General features: G+C 35.6%; 2 protein-coding genes across 5 annotated transcripts in view; one reads left to right on the top strand and one right to left on the bottom strand.

Moving 5' to 3' along the window:
* Positions 1–370, bottom strand: part of LOC127881747 (6-phosphogluconate dehydrogenase, decarboxylating-like) — a 46104-nt gene extending 45734 nt beyond the window's left edge. For both annotated transcript variants that reach the window (XM_052429830.1, XM_052429831.1), the window contains exon 1: positions 203–370. In XM_052429830.1, coding sequence (XP_052285790.1) covers positions 203–216 — 14 coding nt within the window. In that variant the 5' untranslated portion in view covers positions 217–370. The remainder of the gene's footprint in view (positions 1–202) is intronic.
* A 1675-nt stretch (positions 371–2045) lies between these two features.
* Positions 2046–22631, top strand: part of LOC127831749 (39S ribosomal protein L20, mitochondrial-like) — a 28693-nt gene continuing 8107 nt past the window's right edge. Inside the window, exons 1-2 of one of the 3 annotated variants that reach the window (XM_052356783.1) lie at positions 2046–2118; positions 19739–19849. In XM_052356783.1, the coding sequence (XP_052212743.1) occupies positions 19787–19849 (63 nt within the window). In that variant the 5' untranslated portion in view covers positions 2046–2118; positions 19739–19786. Of the gene's footprint in view, positions 2288–19738; positions 19850–21711; positions 21778–22631 lie in introns of those variants that run through there. The other 2 variants (XM_052356782.1, XM_052356784.1) reach the window with 2 other exon arrangements.

The raw sequence follows: 22631 nt of genomic DNA, 5'->3' as shown, positions 1-22631 counted from the left end.
TAACGTGTGTTTAGAACCTTACCAATGGATAATATTGTCACATCTATGTTGTTATTGATTTATTCTATCATAAACTTATAAATTTCAAAGCCATTTTATTGGTCACTCACTCACTCTCAAGCAATCACAACTGTCACTGATAAATATAGCTAACACTTTTGATTTATACAATAACAAGTATTACAACAAATGTGTCTCTTACTTTTGTTCAGACATCTTCGTTGTTCAGTGTGGGTGCTTGAATAAACGTGACAATCCGGTTGACACGTCAACTGAAAAGGTAAACTTAAATCCTGTTTCTGCTTGACAGACGATTATTTATAGGAGGAATGTCCCATTTCAACACCGTCGCAAACCGTTTATTCGATTAAAGGTTACGTTAAACTAAATCCAATTCAAATAGGGCCCTGCTATAAAACAGCCAACTTTCAACTTTTTAGTTCGTTACCTATAATTCAAAATTTTGAAAGCCAGGTTTTATTTTTTAGACGAATTTATCATCTTCTAATAATTGCAATAAAATATATCTTTTCGAAACGTCCCAATAGCCCAAAGCGAGTATGTTCGGAAAACTGGGTTCCTGCATTGAGATTTCGACTAAAAGAAGATGACTTCATGCAATAAAAGCGTCCCAAAAAGTTAATCCTTGAACGTGTTTCCGTATTAAATGTTGCAAACACACATAATTAACATGAAAACTGGCATGAAAAGATGTGCCTCTTTCTTTACATATTCCACATGGCACAAATTACAGCAAATTACTTTAAGAGGGAACCAGTCAGATAATTAAACCTGATGATTGTTTTAGCTGTTTATTCTTGTAATTTTCCAAGTGCTAGGTCGTGCGATGTGCCAATAATGCCACGATTGACAATAGGTTGGGTTATTATTTGGTTGGTAAATTTTCAACAAAAGTATAATTGTATCGGTTTATTTTTAATTCTATCTTAAACCACTCTTATTTGCGGAATCAAGAGCTTTTAGCGACATATATGTTGTAACATTTTGAGAACTCCTCAACGCTGTTTTTTTTCTTATTCTTAGAACATGTTGTGGCAGATTGTTATTTTTGTTGGCATACATTTACTGTTGGTCTTTCTCCGATGTTTAAGGCTGAGATACATGTACAAATTCATGCGTGTTCATACGTTAACGTATACGCTCCTTTTGCACTCAGATGCAATTTGTCCACGATTTGCTATCACTATAACAGTATGATGCCTTCAATTGGATCTCGATCAAACCCGATCATCGCAATCGGGCCCCCGAATTTATAAGTCCTTCAACTATTACCGGTAATAAATAATAACTTAATTCCATCACGAGACAGTACGTTTGAGGTTAGGTTATGACATCTTTTACAAATTAATCGATGGTATTCACGAGAGAAGCCTTTTATCGATTGATATTAATGCGCCACGTCTGACAATATTATTCATTTATTCTTTAGAATAACATAAGATGAAAATTTAGAAATTGAACACATTTGCAATTCGATCGATCTTTGTTTCTTAACAATGCTGGCACAGTGTGATTGTTATCGTCCGAATTCACAACTGATAATGTTAATCGTATAAATTAGAACCGTTTACAAATCTTCCACGTTCAGCACGATGCTCAAGATTGACCTTATGAACTGAAAATGATTCATTACAGTTGTGAGATCAGATAGGATTTGTTCGGTTTTATGATCACGATTTTAAACGCGGTAATTAATGGCAACATAGCAAAAAGTACTTTTGAAGACAGAAACATCGCAAAATAAACAAATACGGTCACAATCAAACGAAAGGATAATTCGTTAATTGGTTTATAAACATAAAATTAATTATATATTTGTAGTAAATATACATAGTTCAAAATAAATTGGTTTTTATTTTTGGCTTTGTATATCGTCACCAGGGGCTAAATGGTTGAAGGTGAAACTACGTTTGGTGATTAAGTCAGTTAAAACACTCATCCGTGTTAATATAGAGTGATGGTTAAATGCTGTCATAAATAGCCAATATCAGAAGATTTTCTTTATAAACTATAAATACATATAGTGACTTTATTATATTGAGCGCCTGGAAATTATGACACTTACGTTTAGTGACACGTAGCCATGTCGGCAATCAGGTAGACTTTAATGGCAGCGCCTATGATTTTGTGTTGAGGTCGGCCAACATATACGACAATGGTGTTTTTAACTGCTATTATGCGTTCATTGAACGATTACCATGCCATGAACTCACTGAAGTCCCCATCCCGATATTTTAAACGTATGCAATTTAAAAGAATCGCAGCTGTAAGTATCTGGGCAAACTTTTAACGGGTGATGGACGTTTCGTGCCACTACCAGTTCGTGCCACTTATATTTGTGTAGGAGGGCATTGGACGTTTGGTCCCACTGATATTATATAGGTGGATAAGTAAAACACCAACTTCATTTTATTAGTTCTTTATTGAATAAACTGTAATATGATTATAGGTGCTACCTAATTTACGGGCAAAAGCTTTTTAAGTTTTTTTGATAACCATGTATTTTTAATAAATATATGGACATGATTGTGTTCAAAATATTATAATTGTTGCAATAATTAAGTAATGCAGAGCTTCAGATAAGGGTCGTTTTTTCGTAATTACGAATTATTTTCAAGTCCGTTACGTATTTATTTTAAAATCTTGTCGTACCATTAAGAATAACAAAATTAAGTTACGAATATTATTTTTACATTGGTTCGTATCTATTTTTATTGAGTTCTTTTCGCGTATTAAATATCCTTTCTGTGCTTATATAGAATGGTTATCGGGTTTATTTAACAAAGCGCATTTTTCTTCAATTAATCGGCGTGTACAGTCTACATGTATCTGCAAAAAAAACAATGGCTGCGCCCAGAGAGCGTCCTAAGAAAACTGCAAAGCGTGCAAAATCACGCTTTTAACATATTTAACGCAAAGTTAACGGTAAACCGAAGTTGAATGTTAAGAAAGACATTACAGAAAAGATCTTATACAATGTTGTATGTTCAGTTGCCAACACAGTCGGAAAAGCTAAAACAAAACGCGACACGACGGGTCCAAACTTATACAAAATAAAACATTAAACGAGTGGAAGGGACAATGCCCGTTGAAAAGATTGAAGGGGAGACCCGTTTTAATTGTGAAATATGTAAAAATTCATTGAAGGCATGCAATATAGGCACAGTTGAGGCATATGAAGTTATTTGAAAAATAACATTGTATAATACTGAATAGACACTGTTGAACGCGTATCAATAATTTAAGTTGCTAGGAAGTTTATTTTGATTATTTGCATGAAAATAACCATTCTTATTTATTTTTTGTTCATTTAGAAAAGTTAAGAATTTTTTTCAAAAACTTAGTAGTAACGTTAAGAATGAAATTTCAGAGTTAAGAATTCTTTTTGAAAATCTGGTAGTAACGTTAAGAATTTCACAAAACCTTATCTGGAGCTCTGAGTAATGCATCCAAAAAATCAATCTTAAAACGAGTTACATGTTCCAAGCTTAAAAATCTAGCATCTTATATATTTTTTGTTTTCTAGCCACAGAAATTTATAGCTGGTTCGGTGTCTGTGGTATAGTGGATGGGGTGTCTGCTAACTGGCTTAATCACTGGGAGGTCTCTGTATTGATCCCTTAAGTGGGAGCATTCTTTAGATAACCCTAAAGACATACTATGGCGTACTATTTGGGTTGAAAGTCAAGAAGACCTACAAGTTAAAAAGAGAAATGTACGTCGAAGTACAATAATTGTACGTCGACATAAATATAAAATACACTTCGAAGTATATATTTGTACGTCAAAATACAATTTGTACTTCGACATACATGTTTGTACTTCTACGTACACATTTTCTGAACAGCCAATCAAAACACTAGTCTCTTAAGCCGCTTGTCCTTCAGATTTATTCATAAAAATTGTTTAAAATCACTTTTTTAATTGAGGACAAAATGAATAAAAATATCAGAATGGCAAAAATACAACACATAGAAGTTTCAAGTATTTAATGCATTAAAATAGATTATTATATACAAATTTGAAGAAGATTCATTGTTACCTTTTTAAAATTAAAATTATTCAGCATATTGTGAGTATTTATTGATCATGCAGGGCGGAGTATCACGACTGTCCAGCGCATTACTGTGAAGGAAATTCCCAACTGTAACCAAACAGTTACCAAGCATAACGGGATAAATAATGTATTATAACCTCCCCGTTGGTCGTATTTTGTGATAACCATAACTTGCATATGTCAGAGGTTAATTCCGACACGCCAGGTCAATAAATACGCACAATATCTATGAGTTAGCTGTCGATAGTCGCATAATTTGGTATAAATTATAATAATAATAATAATGTTGAATAAATACGCACAATATCTATGAGTAAGCGGTCAATAGTCGCATAATTCGGTATTAATAATAATAATGTTCAATGTCAAATATCTCTAAAAGCAACAGACGTAAGGTGTCTTCTGATTGGCTAACACTCAAGGGTTGGTGAAAATTGTATGTCAAAGTACATTTCTCGTTCTACCTAGTAGGTCTTGTAGACTTTCGACATTATGGTACGTCATATAGACACTAAGTAGTGGTCCTACCCAGGAAACAGTTTGTTTCATCAAATGTCTCAATTCAACTTGACAGCTTGCTAAAGCAGTTGCATTTAGCATACAGTACACTGATTTAACATAATCAAAATCATGTGATGTGTCAAATCAATTTTGATTGACAAATTTGACAGAATTTTTTTTAATCCAATTAGTTTTAGACTGTCAAATAACACACACTACGTATTGAAAGCCATACATGGAGCTTTCGTCTGTATAATTATGTGTAACCACGGAGTGTATATTGATGTAATCTAAAGTCCGTGGTGTAACAGCATAACAACACACTTGTTTTACAATTAAAATATTTCATAAATACATTGCAGGTTTCTAATTTTCTTTCGCAAACTATTGTTGAATAGTTTAAATTTTGTCGCCACTAAAAAACTAGCCATTTTGTAGCAATTCTAAAATCACAGTCTAAACTGCATACACTTAGCTCTATAGTTACAATTTGAATGCAAGTATTAGAATGCATCATGTTATATCATCCATATTTTTTTATTTAAACATTCAAATAACACATAACACAGTACATATATAAAAAGGTATGTGGTATTGTGTGGAGATACAAAAAACTTCACATCATTTATTTGCACATTAAATAATAGTTACAAAATAAGTAAAACTAAAACACTGTCATCAACCTACATTCCAATAATATTTACGTATATGAAAATACAAATGGGGTTATTGTATTACCTTTTACAAAATTAACATTGCTGGTTTTGTACTAGCCATCAACATCATGGATTAACAAGTAACAACCAATTTATTAATTACACAATAGAACAGAAATCATATTAATTGCATTATGCATTTACTAAACAAGCTATTTGTTACTATTTAGAATTACACTATCTTACTAAAAATGATCACAGGTACTTAGTGCTTTTACATACATGTGGTAAGTTTTGTATTACTAGTTTGACAATTATCGGCAGACACTTGTCGATTTACAGACAAAATTTGCATGGGAACTTTCATATTTTTTTCAGCATAATTGCCTTCAAATTGTTAATTTAACAACCCTTTGACATTGTTTGCACATCTGATCTTATTATTATATATACCATAGCTGATATTTCGTTATAGATATACATATATAGACTTTTCAAAGTTCTATAAAAGTTCACACATGTTCCATCCAAGTAAACAAACAGAACCAATAAAGATCACCAAAGATAATAACTGAGTGTATAGCTTGGAAATTTTGATAGTTCAGGAATCCCTTCTTTGTTGATTTCTGTAAACCAAAACTGTCAGTTTTGCTGGATAGAATGGCTTGTATGATGCCCAGCTCTTGCCTTGGCAGAACAGCTTCTAAAAACGGAAAACCAACAAATATCTTAAAATTTGATCAATAATGCAGACAATTTATAAATGTCTTGTTTTTTGTTGATTTCGAATCTGGAAGATTTTTTACGTAAGATTGTGGTACGAAAATCCAACGGTATCGGATTTTGTGGTTTTAGGCCTAAATTATAGTGATATGTAACCTTTCGGGATATCGGTAAAGTGCGAGCAGACAAGGTGTAAATACGTTAAAAATTAAAGCTAAAAGTCTAAAAAGTTAGATCGGAATATCTTTAAATTTTGTGAATAAATGTGTTTCTGGTGGATAACAACGACAACTTACCAGAATATTGCTCATGATCACACGTAAAACTTCTTTCTGAGAGCGAATGGAAAATGCGTCACAAATTCTGACAAACAGTTGGGTGTCGTTACAGGGCGGTACCCAGGAAATGTTGACTATGGGGGCCCAAACGGGGAGTGTGCGGGAGGGGTTGCCCCTCCCGAATAGAATTTTTTTATTAGGCACCGTTCAAGGTGAATTTGAATGCATATAGAAACATATGTTGTGTTATAAATTTATGGATATATAACAAGTAAATCAGCACCGTTCTGAAGTCTAAAGCTTTAACCATTACGGGCCGTCAGCACTGTTCTGAAGTCTAAAGCTTTAACCATTACGGGCCGTCCATAAAGTATGTCACGCTCCAGGTGGGGGAGGGTGAGTAAGAAAGTGACAGTTTGTGACATGGGGGAGGGGAGTCGGGTCATGTGTGATGTCACACATTTATTTAAAAAAATTGTATAATTTATTTATTATTTCTTAAGTAGAATTTGAAAATAATTTTCAAAAATTTGTGAAACACTTGAATTAGTTTTATGTGAAAATAAGACGAATTGCGTATCTCCTGATTCTGTTGTTCAAATGTTTTATAGGCCACTTGGCTGGGCTGGCTTATTTAATAGGCACAACCTCCACACAGATTTCAATGACGAAATAATTGGACTGTTCCATTTTTAGTTAGTAAAGGGTTGAAAGAAAATCTAAATATTAATTTCGTTTTTATTAGAGGTTAACTAGTGGATAAATATTCATACTGCTCATCGTAACAACCCTACAGTTATACAAGCCTGTAATGTGAAAGTTCTTTTACCGGTAAGTGAAATTTTAATACGGTTTAATAGTGAATTGAATTTTAGGTTAAATTTAAGTATTAATTAAAAAAAAATGTTCGAAAGTGTGAGTTTGTGACGTACTTTAGGGAAGGGGGTCCAAGATTTTGTAACAGTTTGTGACATGCCGGGGTAAAAATGGTAAAAAAAGCGTGACATGCTTTATCAACGACCCCTTGGTGTGAAATTCACACACATGTTTAAAGCTTTAGATTTCAGAAATGTGTTACACTTCATAAAGAAGTAAAAGCAACCTTTGAAACTAAAAAACCTTTATTATGAAATGTAACATAAAGTATGACTGTAGAGGAGGTTTGATTTCAAAGAGAAAATACTACTATGGTTATATGTCAGTAACTACAAGACAAGTTTTCACAGAAATGTTTAATAAGGTATGACTCTAGGGAGGTTTAAATTCAAAAGAGAAAACACTATTATCATTCAGACCTACGACCTTCTGTATCAGTTCCATCCATTCGCTGTTTCACTTTCCTTGTCCAATCAAAAGACGTGTTACACCCACCATCAAAAGATGGGGCATTGATCACAATGGGTAATTGACAGATCGGGGATGTGTGTACAAGGTGATAAGAAAACAATACCTTGGGGCTTATCTCCACTGGCGAGTAAATTAGCGCTAATCCCCTTGTGTATCAGGGGCAATAAAACACATCTGCACATTTGTATTGCAGGAAAGTGTTCTGTGGGCCCTATTATGTGAGAAAATTTTCAGTAGGCCCATCATTAAAAAATCATAACTCGACAGCCAGCTGGGGGGGCCCGGGCCCAGTGCCTGGGTACGGGCCTGCGTTATTGAAATACCGCAAGAATACTGGAAGAATAGAGATGCCAACTATAATGTTTAAAACTAATAATTTTTTAAAAAGCGTTTGTGATTTGTCAGGATAATAATAACAATACGATATCGAAAAGATCAAAGCAAATAAATTCGACAGAAATCTGAGATTCGGCAATATATTAAAGACGGGTTATGTTCACCTAAATTGTGTTTGGTAAAGACTGTCACTATATGTAGTGAACCAGTCTTCGGCTTATACCCACTGAAGAAGAGCATTCAGGGGAGATAATTGAGTAATGTCTTAATTCTGGAACGGTTGCGAAGAAAAACAAATAATGCGAGAATATTTAGTGCGATTCGCTACACAATAATGATGTCATTGATATAACTTTTCCTGAGGTATGTATTTACATGTGATTTAGCATATGTCAAAGTGTTTTTGATTTGTTCAAGGTCATAAATAGCATCGCGAAAATATATGTCGCATGGCAAATTTTTTTGAGACGTATCCATATGTGGTATTCTTATGTAATTTTATGTCTAAATTTCCATATGTATGAACGGTCAACGCCCGCTACGCGGGCTTTTGCCCGTACTATTGTGCATTCATGTTATGTTATTGCTTATGTATATAGTGCATATCGTTGATGTACCATATTTCGAACCTCTTAATTTTTGACACATCAAATATAGTAATGATAAAGATTGAAAATAGTGAAACATATAAATAGGAACTCTTTTTGATAAATAACTTGTTTCTACATGGCTGGCAACTTAAATTGTTATGTTAATCCTCTTTTGATAACATATTTTTTGCAAGTTTCCAGCACCACTATATCATGTAAAACTTTCAATGCCGCCCAAACAACGGGTACCAGCTTTCGAACCCTTCAGTGTACACCCTTAAACATTAATTTGCCTCATGATTTGACCATGGTCACGTGACTTTTTACAGCGGCGGATTAGTGAAAATTATCAAACAATGATGAGAACGAATATAAGACCATGTTTTTATAAGTTTTTAATGAAATTCATTACATATGTAAAAAACACTAAGGAATACTATGATTTTTACGTGTTTTAAAATAAATCTACTTATTCTACAGGTTTTTGACACATTTTCGTTGATTTGCTGCAATGTGGGAGTCGGCGTAAACAAATTACTTATACATAAAAACAGTGATGAAGTGCGGTTGCGCGGATGCGTATGAAATGTAAACAAATGAAGGGTTGGAAAAGAGGTTGGAGAGTTTAACAATACACATGATGCATAAAAATAACAGCACTTCATGTTTAATATTTATTAAACATAATAAACTATGTACAAATGTTCTTTATATTCTAGCACTAAATCATTTTATTTTTATGCCCCCGGTAGGGTGTCATATAGCAGTTGAACTGTCCGTCAGTCAGTATGTCAGTCCGTCCGTCCGTCCGAACACTTTAATGGTCATATCTTTTTCACTATTTAACATAGCAACTTGATATTTGGCATGCATGTGCATCTCGTGGAGCTGCACATTTTGAGTTGTGAAAGGTGAAGGTCAAGGTCATCCTTCAAGGTCAAATGTCTAATATATGGCGTCTGTCCGTCCAAAAACTTTAACATTGGCCATAACTTTTTCACTATTCATGATAGCAACTTGATATTTGGCATGCATGTGTATCTCCTGGAGCTGAACATTTTGAGTGGTAAAAGGTGGAGGTCAAGGTCATCCTTTAAGGTCAAATGTCTAATATATGGCGTCTGTCCGTCCGTCAGAAAACTTTAACATTGGCCATAACCTTTTCACTATTGAAAATAGCAACTTGATATTTGGCATGCATGTGTATCTCCTGGAGCTGAACATTTTAAATTGAAAGGTGAAGGTCAAGGTCATCCTTCAAGGTCAAATGTCAAATATTCTGTCCGTCAGAAAACTTAAACATTGGCCATAACTTTGTAAATATTGAAGATAGCAACTTGATATTTGTCATGCATGTGTCTCTCCTGGAGCTGAACATTTTGAGTGGTAAAAGGTGAAAATCAAGGTCATTCTTCAAGGTCAAATGTCAAATATTCCGTCCGTCCGAAAACTTTAACATTGGCCATCTTTTTAAATATTGAAGATAGCAACTTGATATTTGGCATGCATGTTCATTGTGTATCTCATGGACCTGCACATATTATGAGTGGTGAAAGGTCAAGGTGATCCGTCAAGGTCAAAGGTAAAATTTTGCAATATTATTGAAGATAGCAACTAGATATTTAAAATGCATGCGTATCTCATGGAGCTGCACATTTTTGAGTGGTGAAAGGTCAAGGTCATCCTTCAAGGTCAAATAGATGGCTTCAAAGCATTGCAGTAGGTGGCATTGTGTTTCCGACAAACACATCTCTTGTTAGCGTTGCTGTTTTCGGAGAAAACCAGAGCTATTGTCATTGCCATTTCATCGTTCGTAGTCGGTCGTAGGCGTCGTGCTAAAACCTTAACATTGGCCATAACTTTTTTAATATTGATGATAGCACCTTGATATTTGGCATGCATGTGTATCTCATGGATCTGCACATTTTGAGTGGAAAAATTTCAAAGTGAACATCATCCTTCAAGGTCTAGGGACAAAAAAACAAAGTCAAGAGAAGTAATAAGCTTTAAATGGACATAGTTATCTGACCTGCCCACGTATATATTTTTGTTAAATTAATCAAAGCGGCACAGTAGGCGGCATTGTGTTTCTGACAAACACATTGTGGTAAAAGGTTTAGGTCAAGGTCATCCTTTATGGTCTACGGTAAAAAATACAAATTTAAGGGAAGTTAAAAGCTTTAAAAAGGAAGATAATTATTCAATATTGAACATAGCCACTTGATATATTTGGCATGCATGTGTATCTCATGGAGCTGCACATTTTGAGTGGTGAATCTACAGTCACGGTAGTGGCTTTTAATTATTTGCTACTAAAAATAGAGATTTGTTACAGAAAATTATTTTCAAGGGAAGTAATTTATATAATTATAAATCTCATATTATATATTTCCTTACCAAGAATTGAAGTTCTTTTCACAGTTACTGTACAGATTTATTATTTTGATTATTTATAACCCAAATGATTGATTTGCCAAAGTTTTTTTTTAAAATGATATACAGTCCAACCCCTCTTAAGCAGCCAGTCAAGGGAAACGGCCAAATTGGCTGCTAAAGCGGGGTGGCCTCTTAAGAGGGGGTTGGGTCATAGGAAGTCTGGAGTTGATGAGTGCATGGCCCATTGGTTCAATTTTTGTATAAACAAAATGGTAAATATGTGTACATATTCCAAACAATGTATAGACTTAAAATAATTTTATTTCTTCCTTCCTTAAAGGGATCTTTTCACGGTTTGGTAAATTGACAAAATTGAAAAAGTTGTTTCAGATTCGCAAATTTTCGTTTTAATTTTGATATTTGTGAGGAAACAGTATTACTGAACATTTACCATAGTCCAATATAGCCATTATATGTATCTTTTGACGATTTGAAAACCTAAAAATTATAAAGCGTTGCAACGCGAAACGATTAAATAATTTGGAGAGTTCTGTTGTTGTCGTTTAAATTTACGAAACTACGAAGATTGCTTATATAAGGTATAAAATACTTAAACAACGTATATCCGGCGGATCAGCCGAGAAGGCTAATGCGTTTTTACTTCAGACTAATTCCAGGACTCCGGGGGTCACTGGTTCGAGTCCTGGTACCGGCTGCTTTTTTTCCTTTTTTTAAATTTTATTCTTGATTTTTTTACTGGAGCTTTTAAGATCCAATGTTCACATTTATCAATACAAAGCATTTAATGACAAACTTCAAAATATGCCAAAATCTGTGAAAAGGCCCCTTTAAATCAGCTATCAATCAAAATTTTCATTAAAAAAATAATAAATAATATTCATCTTTCTTATCATCATCAATATCATCATCATCAGAATCAAGTCAATGAAAAAGATTCATTCTCATGATTCATTGTTTACAATTCGCGCTGTATGGCCCTAATGCACTTAAGATAGGAACAGTTGTAAATCAGTTATGCGTGAATAACTCCCGTGTCACTATCAATCAATAATTTAATTGGTTTATTGCAGTTTTATGGCTTTGTAATACCTACCGCACGAATTGGTCCCGACAGTGATCTCCACCACAATAAAATCGTGACCAGTTACTTAAGAGACTGGTAATTGCAACCAGGTGTAATCCTCCTGGCAATCGTGCTTTTCATGCATAAATTATAAAAACATTTTTTCGCCGCTTAAAGGGTTTTATCAAAGTAAATATATTGAAATCATTGTAAATATAAAACAAATATAAATGCTTTGTTTAATTCCCAAATGATAATACTGTAATAATTTGTAATCCGAAACACACTCCCGATTGTTTTATGTTAACGAGACGTTTACAAATTCTAGCATCAAAAAAGTCCTCATGTATTTCCTTTGTCCCGACAAAAGCGCGCGCAAATTTTGCACCAATGTACAATGTCATGTGAAAAGCGTGCGTGTATTGATTTTTGGATAAAAACTTTGTAGCACAGAGAACATGTAGATCAGTTGATTTCGGCTAAAAGTTTCGTTGTTCTTTTTAACTTTTAATTGGCAGATAATTGTCATTATGTGTGATTGAAATAGTATGATTCAACAACTGAAAATAATAAATTATAAATTAATAATCTCTTTTCCAGTAATAATAGGTGATATTCGCACATGCAGAAACAAAAAGATTAAACGGTCGCTTTTAACCCGATAACAACCTGATAATCAGCCGCTAATTGATTGCAATTTGCAAACTGGCTGTCAAAATGTTTATCACACATCACGCTTCAGTACTACAGAGTCTAAACCGCAGACTGGAAGTAAGTATCGATTTTATCGCCGTTGCGTCGGTGTAATTTTGCCAATGTACATGACTGACTTACTCGCGTAAGACCACTCATATGGGGGAAATTTAACATTTGGGATGCAAAATTGCTGGCCGCTGGCCGGAGAAACGGGGTTACCGCTTAAGAGGGGTGCATTATATAGTGTTTATCAACGGTCGCGGCACAGACCGGCTGCCTACACGGGGTGACCGGCGCTGAGGGGTGACCGGAAGTAGGGGTTGGACTGTAATTATAATTTCTTAAATGTTCAATACATACCTGTGGACTTATGTCCATAGATATATTATCAACTCTGGCGATGATCTCTTTTAAACCACAGGCCTTGGTTGTCAGTGATGTCTGACATGGTCATAATTGACTGTGAGACCCCCCCCCCCCCCCGTTGGATTGGACAAAATGCAAGGGAAGTAATAAGATTTAAAGGGAGATGATTTCTATACCTGCCAAATGATAAATAGAAATTTTATTTCAATGCGGCACAGTAGGGGGCATTGTGTTCCTGACAAACACATCTCTTGTTGGGTCAGTAGGTCAAAGGTCAAGGTCACTGTGACCTCTAAAAAAAAAATTCTGACAAGCTTTCGCAGCCGAGCGTGGCACCCGTTATGCGGTGCTCTTGTTTTTATATAAAATTATAATTGGTATGACTTTTGTAATTTACTACATTAATATACACCCCAATATCAATATAATTCACACCTTTACGGCATTATTCACACCTATCAGCCTGTATATATTATCAGTGGGATGAAACGTCTACCCCTTTTAAACACAAATATCAGTGGCACGAAACGTCTATAGATTTAGGAAAAGCTAATGTAAACATAGTACAACTGTGAACTACATTATTACTTTTTTATGCCCCTGGTAGGGTGGCATATAGCAGTTGAACTGTCCGTCAGTCAGTATGTCAGTACAGGGTATGTGTGTATGTCAGTCTGTCTGTCCGTCCGAAAAAAACACTTTAACGTTGGCCATAACTTTTTCACTATTAAAGATAGCAACTTGATATTCAAATATATGGCGTCTGTCCGTCTTAAAACTTTAACATTGGCCGTAACTTTTTATGCCCCCGGTAGGGTGGCATATAGCAGTACTGTTGAACTGTCTGTCTGTAGGTATGTCAGTATGTGTGTATGTCAGTATGTGTGTATGTCAGTATGTGTGTATGTCAGTCTGTCCGTCCTTCGGAAAAAAAAAACTTTAACGTTGGCCATACCTTTTGCATTATTGAACATAGAAACTTGATATTTGGCATGCATGTGCATCCATGGAGCTGAACATTTTGAGTGTTGAAAGGTGAAGGTCAAGGTCATCCTGCAAGGTCAAATGTCAAATATATGGCGTCTGTCCGTCCGAAAACTTGAACATTAGCCATAACTTTTTCAATATTGAAGATAGCAACTTGATATTTGGCATGCATGTGCATCTCACGGAGCTGCACATTTTGAGTGGTGAAAGGCGAAGGTCAAGGTCATCTTTCAAGGTCAAATGTCTAATATATGGCATCTGTCCGTCCGTCCAAAAACTTTAACATTGGCCATAACTTTTTCACTATTGAAGATAGCAGTACAGCCAAAGCGGAACAAACGTATTTCGCTTTCCGCGGCGGCAAGGCGAAACGAGTCGATGCCGCGTCAGTCGTTGAAGCCGCGTCAGTATGCGGCGGCAAGTCGCATTTCGCCGCGAAACTTCGCATCTGTCCGCCGAGGCATGCCGCGGTCCGCGACATGCTGCCGAGTCGATGCGATCATGAAATATTTATTTTTTTAATTATTAGTTACATGTAGTTAACAAATTTTGAAAGAACAATTATAATAATAATTAAAATCATAATAAATTTATTGTGCGCGGATTGTATTAGCATATACATGTAAGCATGGTTAATGTGTCTGGCCAATTATTAAGTTTGTTTCCCGCCCGTAGCGTATGTATTTCACACATAAACAAGGTCACGTAATTATGTTTTCGCACATACAAGTGGTCAAGGCTCCAGCATATGGTGGATTTATAAATTAATTGCATGTTGATTCCGCTATTATATTTTAGCTGAGAAAATTAGCAGTTTGAAGCCGCATCAATAATCAAGACGGTGACGACGTATTTGTAGTTTTGTTAATTATCAGCTTATTATAACTATTGTTTTAATATGCGCATATAAACACGTTTTATTTTGTTCATATTATACAGTTAATATCGCTACTAATTACCCGATAATCCCGTATATTCCAGTTTTAAAGCAAATGCTGGTTAATATTTACGATACACAAACATTCTCGATATTGCCTTAAGTATCAAATACATTTTGGCATTTGTTACTATTTATAGAGATGATGAAATAACGTCTAATCGGGGCGTTTTTTTTCTCCACTGAACACGCGATTTACGCCTGACGTGATGTTCATGTATTTATACAACACAAAATACACCCAAACTTTCCAAACGACGTTCTACATGTCTGCATAATTTTCGCGCGCTTTTTATGAAACAAAGGATATTTTAGCACTGTTTATTTGACGCTATAATTTGCCAAAGGACGCGTTAGCAATAAAATTCGGAAGTGTGTTTCAGATTACAAATTTAATAATGATAATCGAACGAAACATAAACAGTTGCGCGTAATTAATTCTACGCTACACATACATGTATGTAGGTGGATATCTTTTCACTCGATCCGCCGCGTACGTATGCGGCGGATTTACTCCGCGAAAGTACGCGTGGTTAATACAGACTCGGCGTCGTTGCGCGGATCGATGCCGAGTGCCACGGCGATACGCCGCGTGAACACACGATTCGGCCGCCGCGGACTAATAATCTGGCCGTGGCGTAGCCGCGGATTATGTTTGTGCCGCTTTGGCTGTACTGTAGCAACTTGATATTTGGCATGCATGTGTATCTCATGGAGCTGAACATTTTGAGTGTTGAAAGGTGAAGGTGAAGGTCATCCTTCAAGGTAAAATGTCAAATATATGACGTCTGTCCGTCCGAAAACTTTAACATTGGCCATAACTTTTTCAATATTGAAGATAGCAACTTGATATTTGGCATGCATGTGTATCTCATGAAGCTGCACATTTTGAGTGTTGGAAGTTCAAGGTCAAGGTCATCCTTCAAGGTCAAAGGTATTTTTTTTTTCAAAGTGGCATTCTCATAAAGCTGCACATTGTGAGTGGTGGAAGTTCAATGTCAAGGTCATCCTTCAAGGTCAAAGGTCAAAAAATAATAATTGAAAGCGGCGTTTTTATGAAGCTGCACATTTTGAGTGATGGAAGTTCAAGGTCAAGGTCATCCTTCAAGGTCAAAGAAAAAAATTATATATTTTAAAGCGGCGCAATAGGGGGGGGGGGGGGCATTGTGTTTCTGACGAACACATCTCTTGTTTAATTGTGAAGATAGCAACTTGATATTTGGCATGCATGTGTATCTCATGAAGCTGCACATTTTGAGTGGTGGAAGGTCAAGGTCATCCTTCAAGGTCAAATGTAAAAAAACAACAAACAAACCAAAAATTTCAAAGCAGCATTCTAATGATGCTGCACATTTTGAGTGGTGGAAGTTCAAGGTTATCCTTCAAGGTCAAAGGTACAAATTTTTTAATTATTTTTTTTAAAGCGGCGCAATACGGGGGCATTGTGTTTCTGACGAACACATCTCTTGTTTATTAATGCTTACATGTATGTCTTTAAATTATGCTAAAAACACCAACTTTCAAACAGAGGCCCACATAAATACGTTAACATAAAACAAAGGCCAATATTTAAGTGTTCCTTAAAATATTTTTGAAACAGACATTTTGAGATGTAAATAAAAATAAATAAATATCACTAAAAGAAGTACACACAAAAATTAAAGCTACACTTATTGGCTGTGAAATGAAATACCGGGTACTGGGGTACTTCGAGTCAAGTGTTTTCTGTTGAAGTTAGCAATATGACATGACCCAGGGGTCTTGCGAGTGGGCGATGTGGGCGATTTGTTCGCCCAGGGAATATTAATTTTGCACATTAATTTCATGAAGGTGAAGTAACATCTCCCCCTTTAAATGATTTACTTTGTGCCAGACATGGACTGATTTAAATCAATTTGTTATGGAGCATTGGACACAGGAGGATTCTCAGCCATAAGCTGCCCCATTTACAGGTCATGCAAAGTTGAACATTCAAAAGAACAGTCTGGAGCTTTTAGACTTCTTAAAATTGTTCATAGATGATGCCTTGATTAATTGCCTTGTTCTGGCTACAAATAACTATGCTTAAGCAAAGTTAAATGGCCCATTATAAAAACAATACTCAAGAATGATCAAATGGGAAGAGGTAACCTAGCACTGGCAATAAATATGGGGCTCATTTACAGGTCAGATTTGGAATCTCTGCTGTATAATGAGATTTTAAATGAATTTTTATGCTTCCCGAAAATTTTCGGGGAGTATATAGTTGCCAATTTGAAGTTCCTTCCGTACTTCCTTCCTTCCGTCACACTTTTGTTACCGTTTCTCATAGCACCTTCAATACTTTACCCGATCTCTTTCATATTTGGCATGTAGGTACCTTGCATTAACCACTACCTTTTGATGAGGTTTGAGGTCACTGGGTGAAGGTCAAGGTCACCGAGGCTAATAATAATATACTTTTTTCTTCACACTTTTGTTACCGTTTCTCATACATGTAGCACCTTCAATATTTTACTGATCTCTTTCATATTTGGCATGTAGGTACCTTGCATGGAACTCTACGTTTTGATGAGGTTTGAGGTTACTCTGTCAAGGTCAAGGTCACCGAGGCTAATAATAATATAATTTTTCCCGTCACACTTTTGTTACCGTTTCTCATATCACCTTCAATACTTTACCGATTTCTTTCACATTGGCATGTACATGTAGGAACCTTGCATGGACCTCTACCTTTTAATGAGGTTTGAGGTCACTGGGGTCAAGGTCACCGAGGCTAATAATATACTTTTTCTGTCACACTTTTTTTACAGTTTCTCATAGCACCTTCAATACTTTACCGATCTCTATCATATTTGGTATATTTACCTTGCATGGACCTCTACCTTTTGATGAGGTTTGAGGTCACTGGGGTCAAGGTCAACAGCTAATAATAGAATTTTCCGTCACACCTTTTTACAGTTTTTTATAGTACCTTCAATACTTTACGGATCTCTTTCATATTTGGCATGTAGGTACCTTGCATGGACCTCTACCTTTTGATGAGGTTTGAGGTCACTGGGGTCAAGGTCACAGAGGCTAATAATAGATTTTTCCTTCACACTTTTGTTACAGTTTCTCATAGCACCTTCAATACTTCACCGATCTCTTTCATATTTGGCATGTGGGTACCTTGCATGGACCTCTACCTTTTGATGAGGTTTGAGGTCACTGCGGTCAAGGTCAAGGTCACTGAGGCTAATAATAGATTTTTCCTTCACACTTTTGTTACAGTTTCTCATAGCACCTTCAATACTTTACCGATCTCATTCATATTTGGCATGTAGGTACCTCGCATGGACCTCTACCTTTTGATGAGGTTTGAGGTCACTGGAGTCGAGGTCAAGGTCACAGAGGCTAATTATAGATTTTTTTAGGTGGTTATTAACACATAGATTGACAAAGCGCATCATGGGGGAGCATCCATCAGTTTCACTGATATTCTTGTTTATTTAAAACAAATATTTGTTACAAATATGACTTTGATTTAATTTTGAATTGCTTAAAATTAACAAGGAAGTAAAAAGATTCTGAACACTACTGGTTTGTTACAATTGAAGTTTATTTGATACACCTGTTCTGGAAAAAAAAGTACCATCATTATTAACAATCAATGAGAAATAAGGTCGCCGTGATGTAATGGATATGGTGTCCGCCTTGCGACCGAGAGGTCACGGGTTCGATCCCCACCGTGGGAGCGTTCTTTAGATCTCCCCCAAAGACACCAAGTACTGGTTCTAGGCCCAGGAAACGGACTCGAGAGCGTTTATATAAGCCTAAGGCTTTCGACGCAATCGAGCTAAAATAAATAGGTTTAAACTAAATTAAAATAATCAATGAGAAATAAGAAAAATGTAGGTTTTATACACTTAACATGTCTTATTGTTTAAAACAAGTGAAGAGTTCATTGAATGCTGAACAGAAACCACTTATCCTTTAAGTTGCCCAAAATATACGTAAAACTTAGATCTATGACGCAAATGTACCATTTCTCCCAAAGATGTTACCAATTCTCCCTTTTTTGGCTTTAGGGAGAAGTGACTTCTCCCTTAATTTTGTGCCTAGCTAGACCCCTGTGACCATCATGATATTGAGACTTTGACAACATTGAGTCCTTGTAGAATTGTGGATATTTCATGGATTGACTCTAAAATTACTTTATATTGAACTAACTTTAAGTCAACCGAGGAGGGAATCATAGGGAATCTGAAGGTCATGTCAAGGGTCAAACCTAACACCTTAAACAGCGCTTACCATATCCATCTGACCCGCTGTTAAGCATGCTAGCTACAGTAATAGTTTGTATCAGCCTCTTGACCATTATACTAATGTTTTATGTTTTTCAATAATTTGGTATATTTGTATGTCGCATTATGGGTACATATTATAGAACTTGGAACCAGTCATCTCTGCGTGAAGGTTGCCACTTGGTTACCAAGATGTAATCCGTAGCCTGGTTCTAACATGTAATCTGAAAGCTAGTTCTCGCCATGTGATCTATGGACTGGTACATTGCACCATAATATTACTTTGAAGCAAAAGATGAAAATTTCTTAAGCATTATTGTTTTAAATAACAACAGCAGTACACAGTTTCATTTTATAAGAACTGTAACATTTTAGAAAAAGTAAATAACAATACAATTATGAGTATCCATTTATTCCAAAAAATTCAGCATCATATCTTATCCAGGATTTCAGATATTGATATCTGACTCATTCAAACTTTACTGATCCAATCTACTGATTTATATATATTTTTTCAGAAATTCTCTGGAAGAGGGCGAAATTGTTACGTGATTGGTGTCAATAGAATGCTGCGAGCTATGAGATTTTCAACAAAAAACTATGCATTGAAATCAGAGACTCTAGATAGGGTAAGTGATGCTAATGCAGGGGGTTTTCAGCACTGTCTGCGCTTCCAGAAAATGGAGGCAGTCCCAAAGCAAACAGACCCAATCCCAAACCGAAAAAAAAAAAAAATCCCAATTTCCAAAAAAAAATTATTTTTTTGTAGAAAGCAGTGAATAAACATTGGAGTAGCTTTGTGATGCTTTCAAAAACAGAAAGCAGTGAAAAATTATGCTGTAACTTGTGTGACTAGCCAGTGTTTGTTTTTGTCAAAAATATCTGCTATAAGTTTTTGACTGTACAGTTCTTATCTCGGAGTGTAACTGTAACTGAAAAACAAAATTGCAGTACTTGAATAACCGTTGAACCAGGGCCAAAACACCCTTTTTGGGGAAGGGGCCTCAGCCTTTTTTGGGGGAAAATGGAGCGATTTTTTCTTATTTGGGGAAAATAAGAAATTTGTATTTGAAAAATCCAGTGATAATCTTAGTATTCGTAGCGTCAGAAACTTAAAGTTTCTTGGTATAGTGAGCCCAGTTATGCGACATTTTTGTTGGTTTTTCGTATTTACTTCCGTGACCTTGGTTATAAAGCGTCTGTATGAAACATGTATGTCGTAAAATTAAAGCAAGCTGTAAAAAATAAGAGCAAATCAAACGCCTGAAAATAGAGGCCATAAACGCACTAAAAGGAATAACTTACCCAGTAATTCTTAGTTGATACAATAATATTCCAAAAATATCCACATGAGGCTGACTGAAAATATTTTAAGTCGTAATAGCCTTTTAATGTAATCTATTTATAGCTATTGAATTTGGCTCGTTCCGTCATTCGCTGATTGGTCCTGAGTGACAAAATTACGTCATGCTTCGCAAGGTAATCACGACTTATTCGATCAATACGCATACCCCTCTAGGAGAATAATTTCGGGAGGAAATGAAAGGCATATTCAACTAATACGAATACCCCTTCAAGGAGACTTTTTACTGCTCTTGTTTTTTCAAGCCTAATAGAACTTAGGAGGCTCGACAAGTAAACAATTGTCACTTTTATACCAAGTTTAGATATTATTTTTGGTGGGGAATTGTTCCAGTATTGGGGAAAATTTTGGTAAATTAGGGGGAAAAAGTGGTAACTTCGGTTGTGGAAGCAGCAGATATTCGGCTTCTTCAAAGAAAGGTTTTTTGGCCCTGGTTGAACATGCCCAATATTGCATGTGTTTATATAAAGAAGACAAAATAACAAATACAAACAAATTTATTTGTTAAACCATTGACTTATTAAAGCATGATAAATTCACAATGTTTTCCCAAAATGAGCCGTTTCATCGAAGCAAAAAATTCCAAAATGGACAATTTTGTCGATAAAAAATTCCCAATTTGGGACAGACTTCTTTTCCCAAAATAGGCAGAAAAAATCCTGTAATGAGATATTGAACAAAACACTACATGTTTGCGTTGAAACAAAACAAAACACTATGCATTTAAATTAGAGACTCTAGATAGTGTAAGTGAGGCTGATGAGATATTGAACAAAACACTATGCATTTAAATCAGAGACTCTAGATAGGGTAAGTGAGGGTAATGAGATATTAAACAAAACACTATGCGTTGAAAATAGAGACTCTAGATAGGGTTAGTGAGGCTGATGAGATATTGAACAAAACACTATGCATTTAAATCAGAGACTCTAGATAGGGTAAGTGAGGGTAATGAGATATTGAACAAAACACTATGCGTTGAAATCAGAGACTCTAGATAGGGTAAGTGAGGCTGATGAGATATTCAATAAAAGACTATGCGTTGAAATCAGAGACTCTAGATAGTGTAAGTGAGGCACATGAGATATAGAACAAAACACTATGCATTGAAATCAGAGACTCGAGATAGGTTAAGTGAGGCTGATGAGATATGGAACAAAACACTATGCGTTGAAGTCAGAGACTCTAGATAGGGTAAGTGAGGCACATGAGATATTGAACAAAACACTATGCATTGAAATCAGAGACTCTAGATAGGGTAAGTGAGGCACATGAGATATTGAACAAAACACCATGCATTGAAATCCGAGACTCTAGATAGGGTAAGTGAGGCTGATGAGATATTCAATAAAACACTATGCGTTGAAATCAGAGACTCTATATAGTGTAAGTGTGGCACATGAGATATTGAACAAAACACTATGCATTGAAATCCGAGACTCTAGATAGGGTAAGTGAGGCTGATGAGATATTCAATAAAACACTAGGCATTGAAATCAGAGACTCTAGATAGTGTAAGTGAGGCACATGAGATATTGAATAAAACACTATGCATTGAAATCAGAGACTCGAGATAGGGTAAGTGAGGCTGATGAGATATTGAACAAAACACTATTCATTGAAATCAGAGACTCTATATAGTGTAAGTGAGGCACATGCGATATGGAACAAAACACTATTCATTGAAATCAGAGGCCCTATATAGTGTAAGTGAGGCACATGAGATATTGAACAAAACACTATTCATTGAAATCAGAGACTCTATATAGTGTAAGTGAGGCACATGAGATATGGAACAAAACCCTATTCATTGAAATCAGAGACTCTAGATAGGGTAAGTGAGGCACATGAGATATGGAACAAAACACTATGCATTGAAATCAAAGACTCTAAATAGGGTAAGTGAGGCTGATGAGATATTGAACAAAACACTATGCGTTGAAATCAGAGACTTGAGATAGTGTAAGTGAGGCTGATGAGATATGGAACAAAACACTATGCATTGAAATCAAAGACTCGAGATAGGGTAAGTGAGGCTGATGAGATAT

Source organism: Dreissena polymorpha, chromosome 5 (genome assembly GCF_020536995.1).
Source record: "Dreissena polymorpha isolate Duluth1 chromosome 5, UMN_Dpol_1.0, whole genome shotgun sequence".
In the NCBI taxonomy this organism is placed as follows: Eukaryota; Metazoa; Mollusca; class Bivalvia; order Myida; family Dreissenidae; genus Dreissena; species Dreissena polymorpha.
This window is presented reverse-complemented; position numbering and strand designations above follow the sequence as displayed.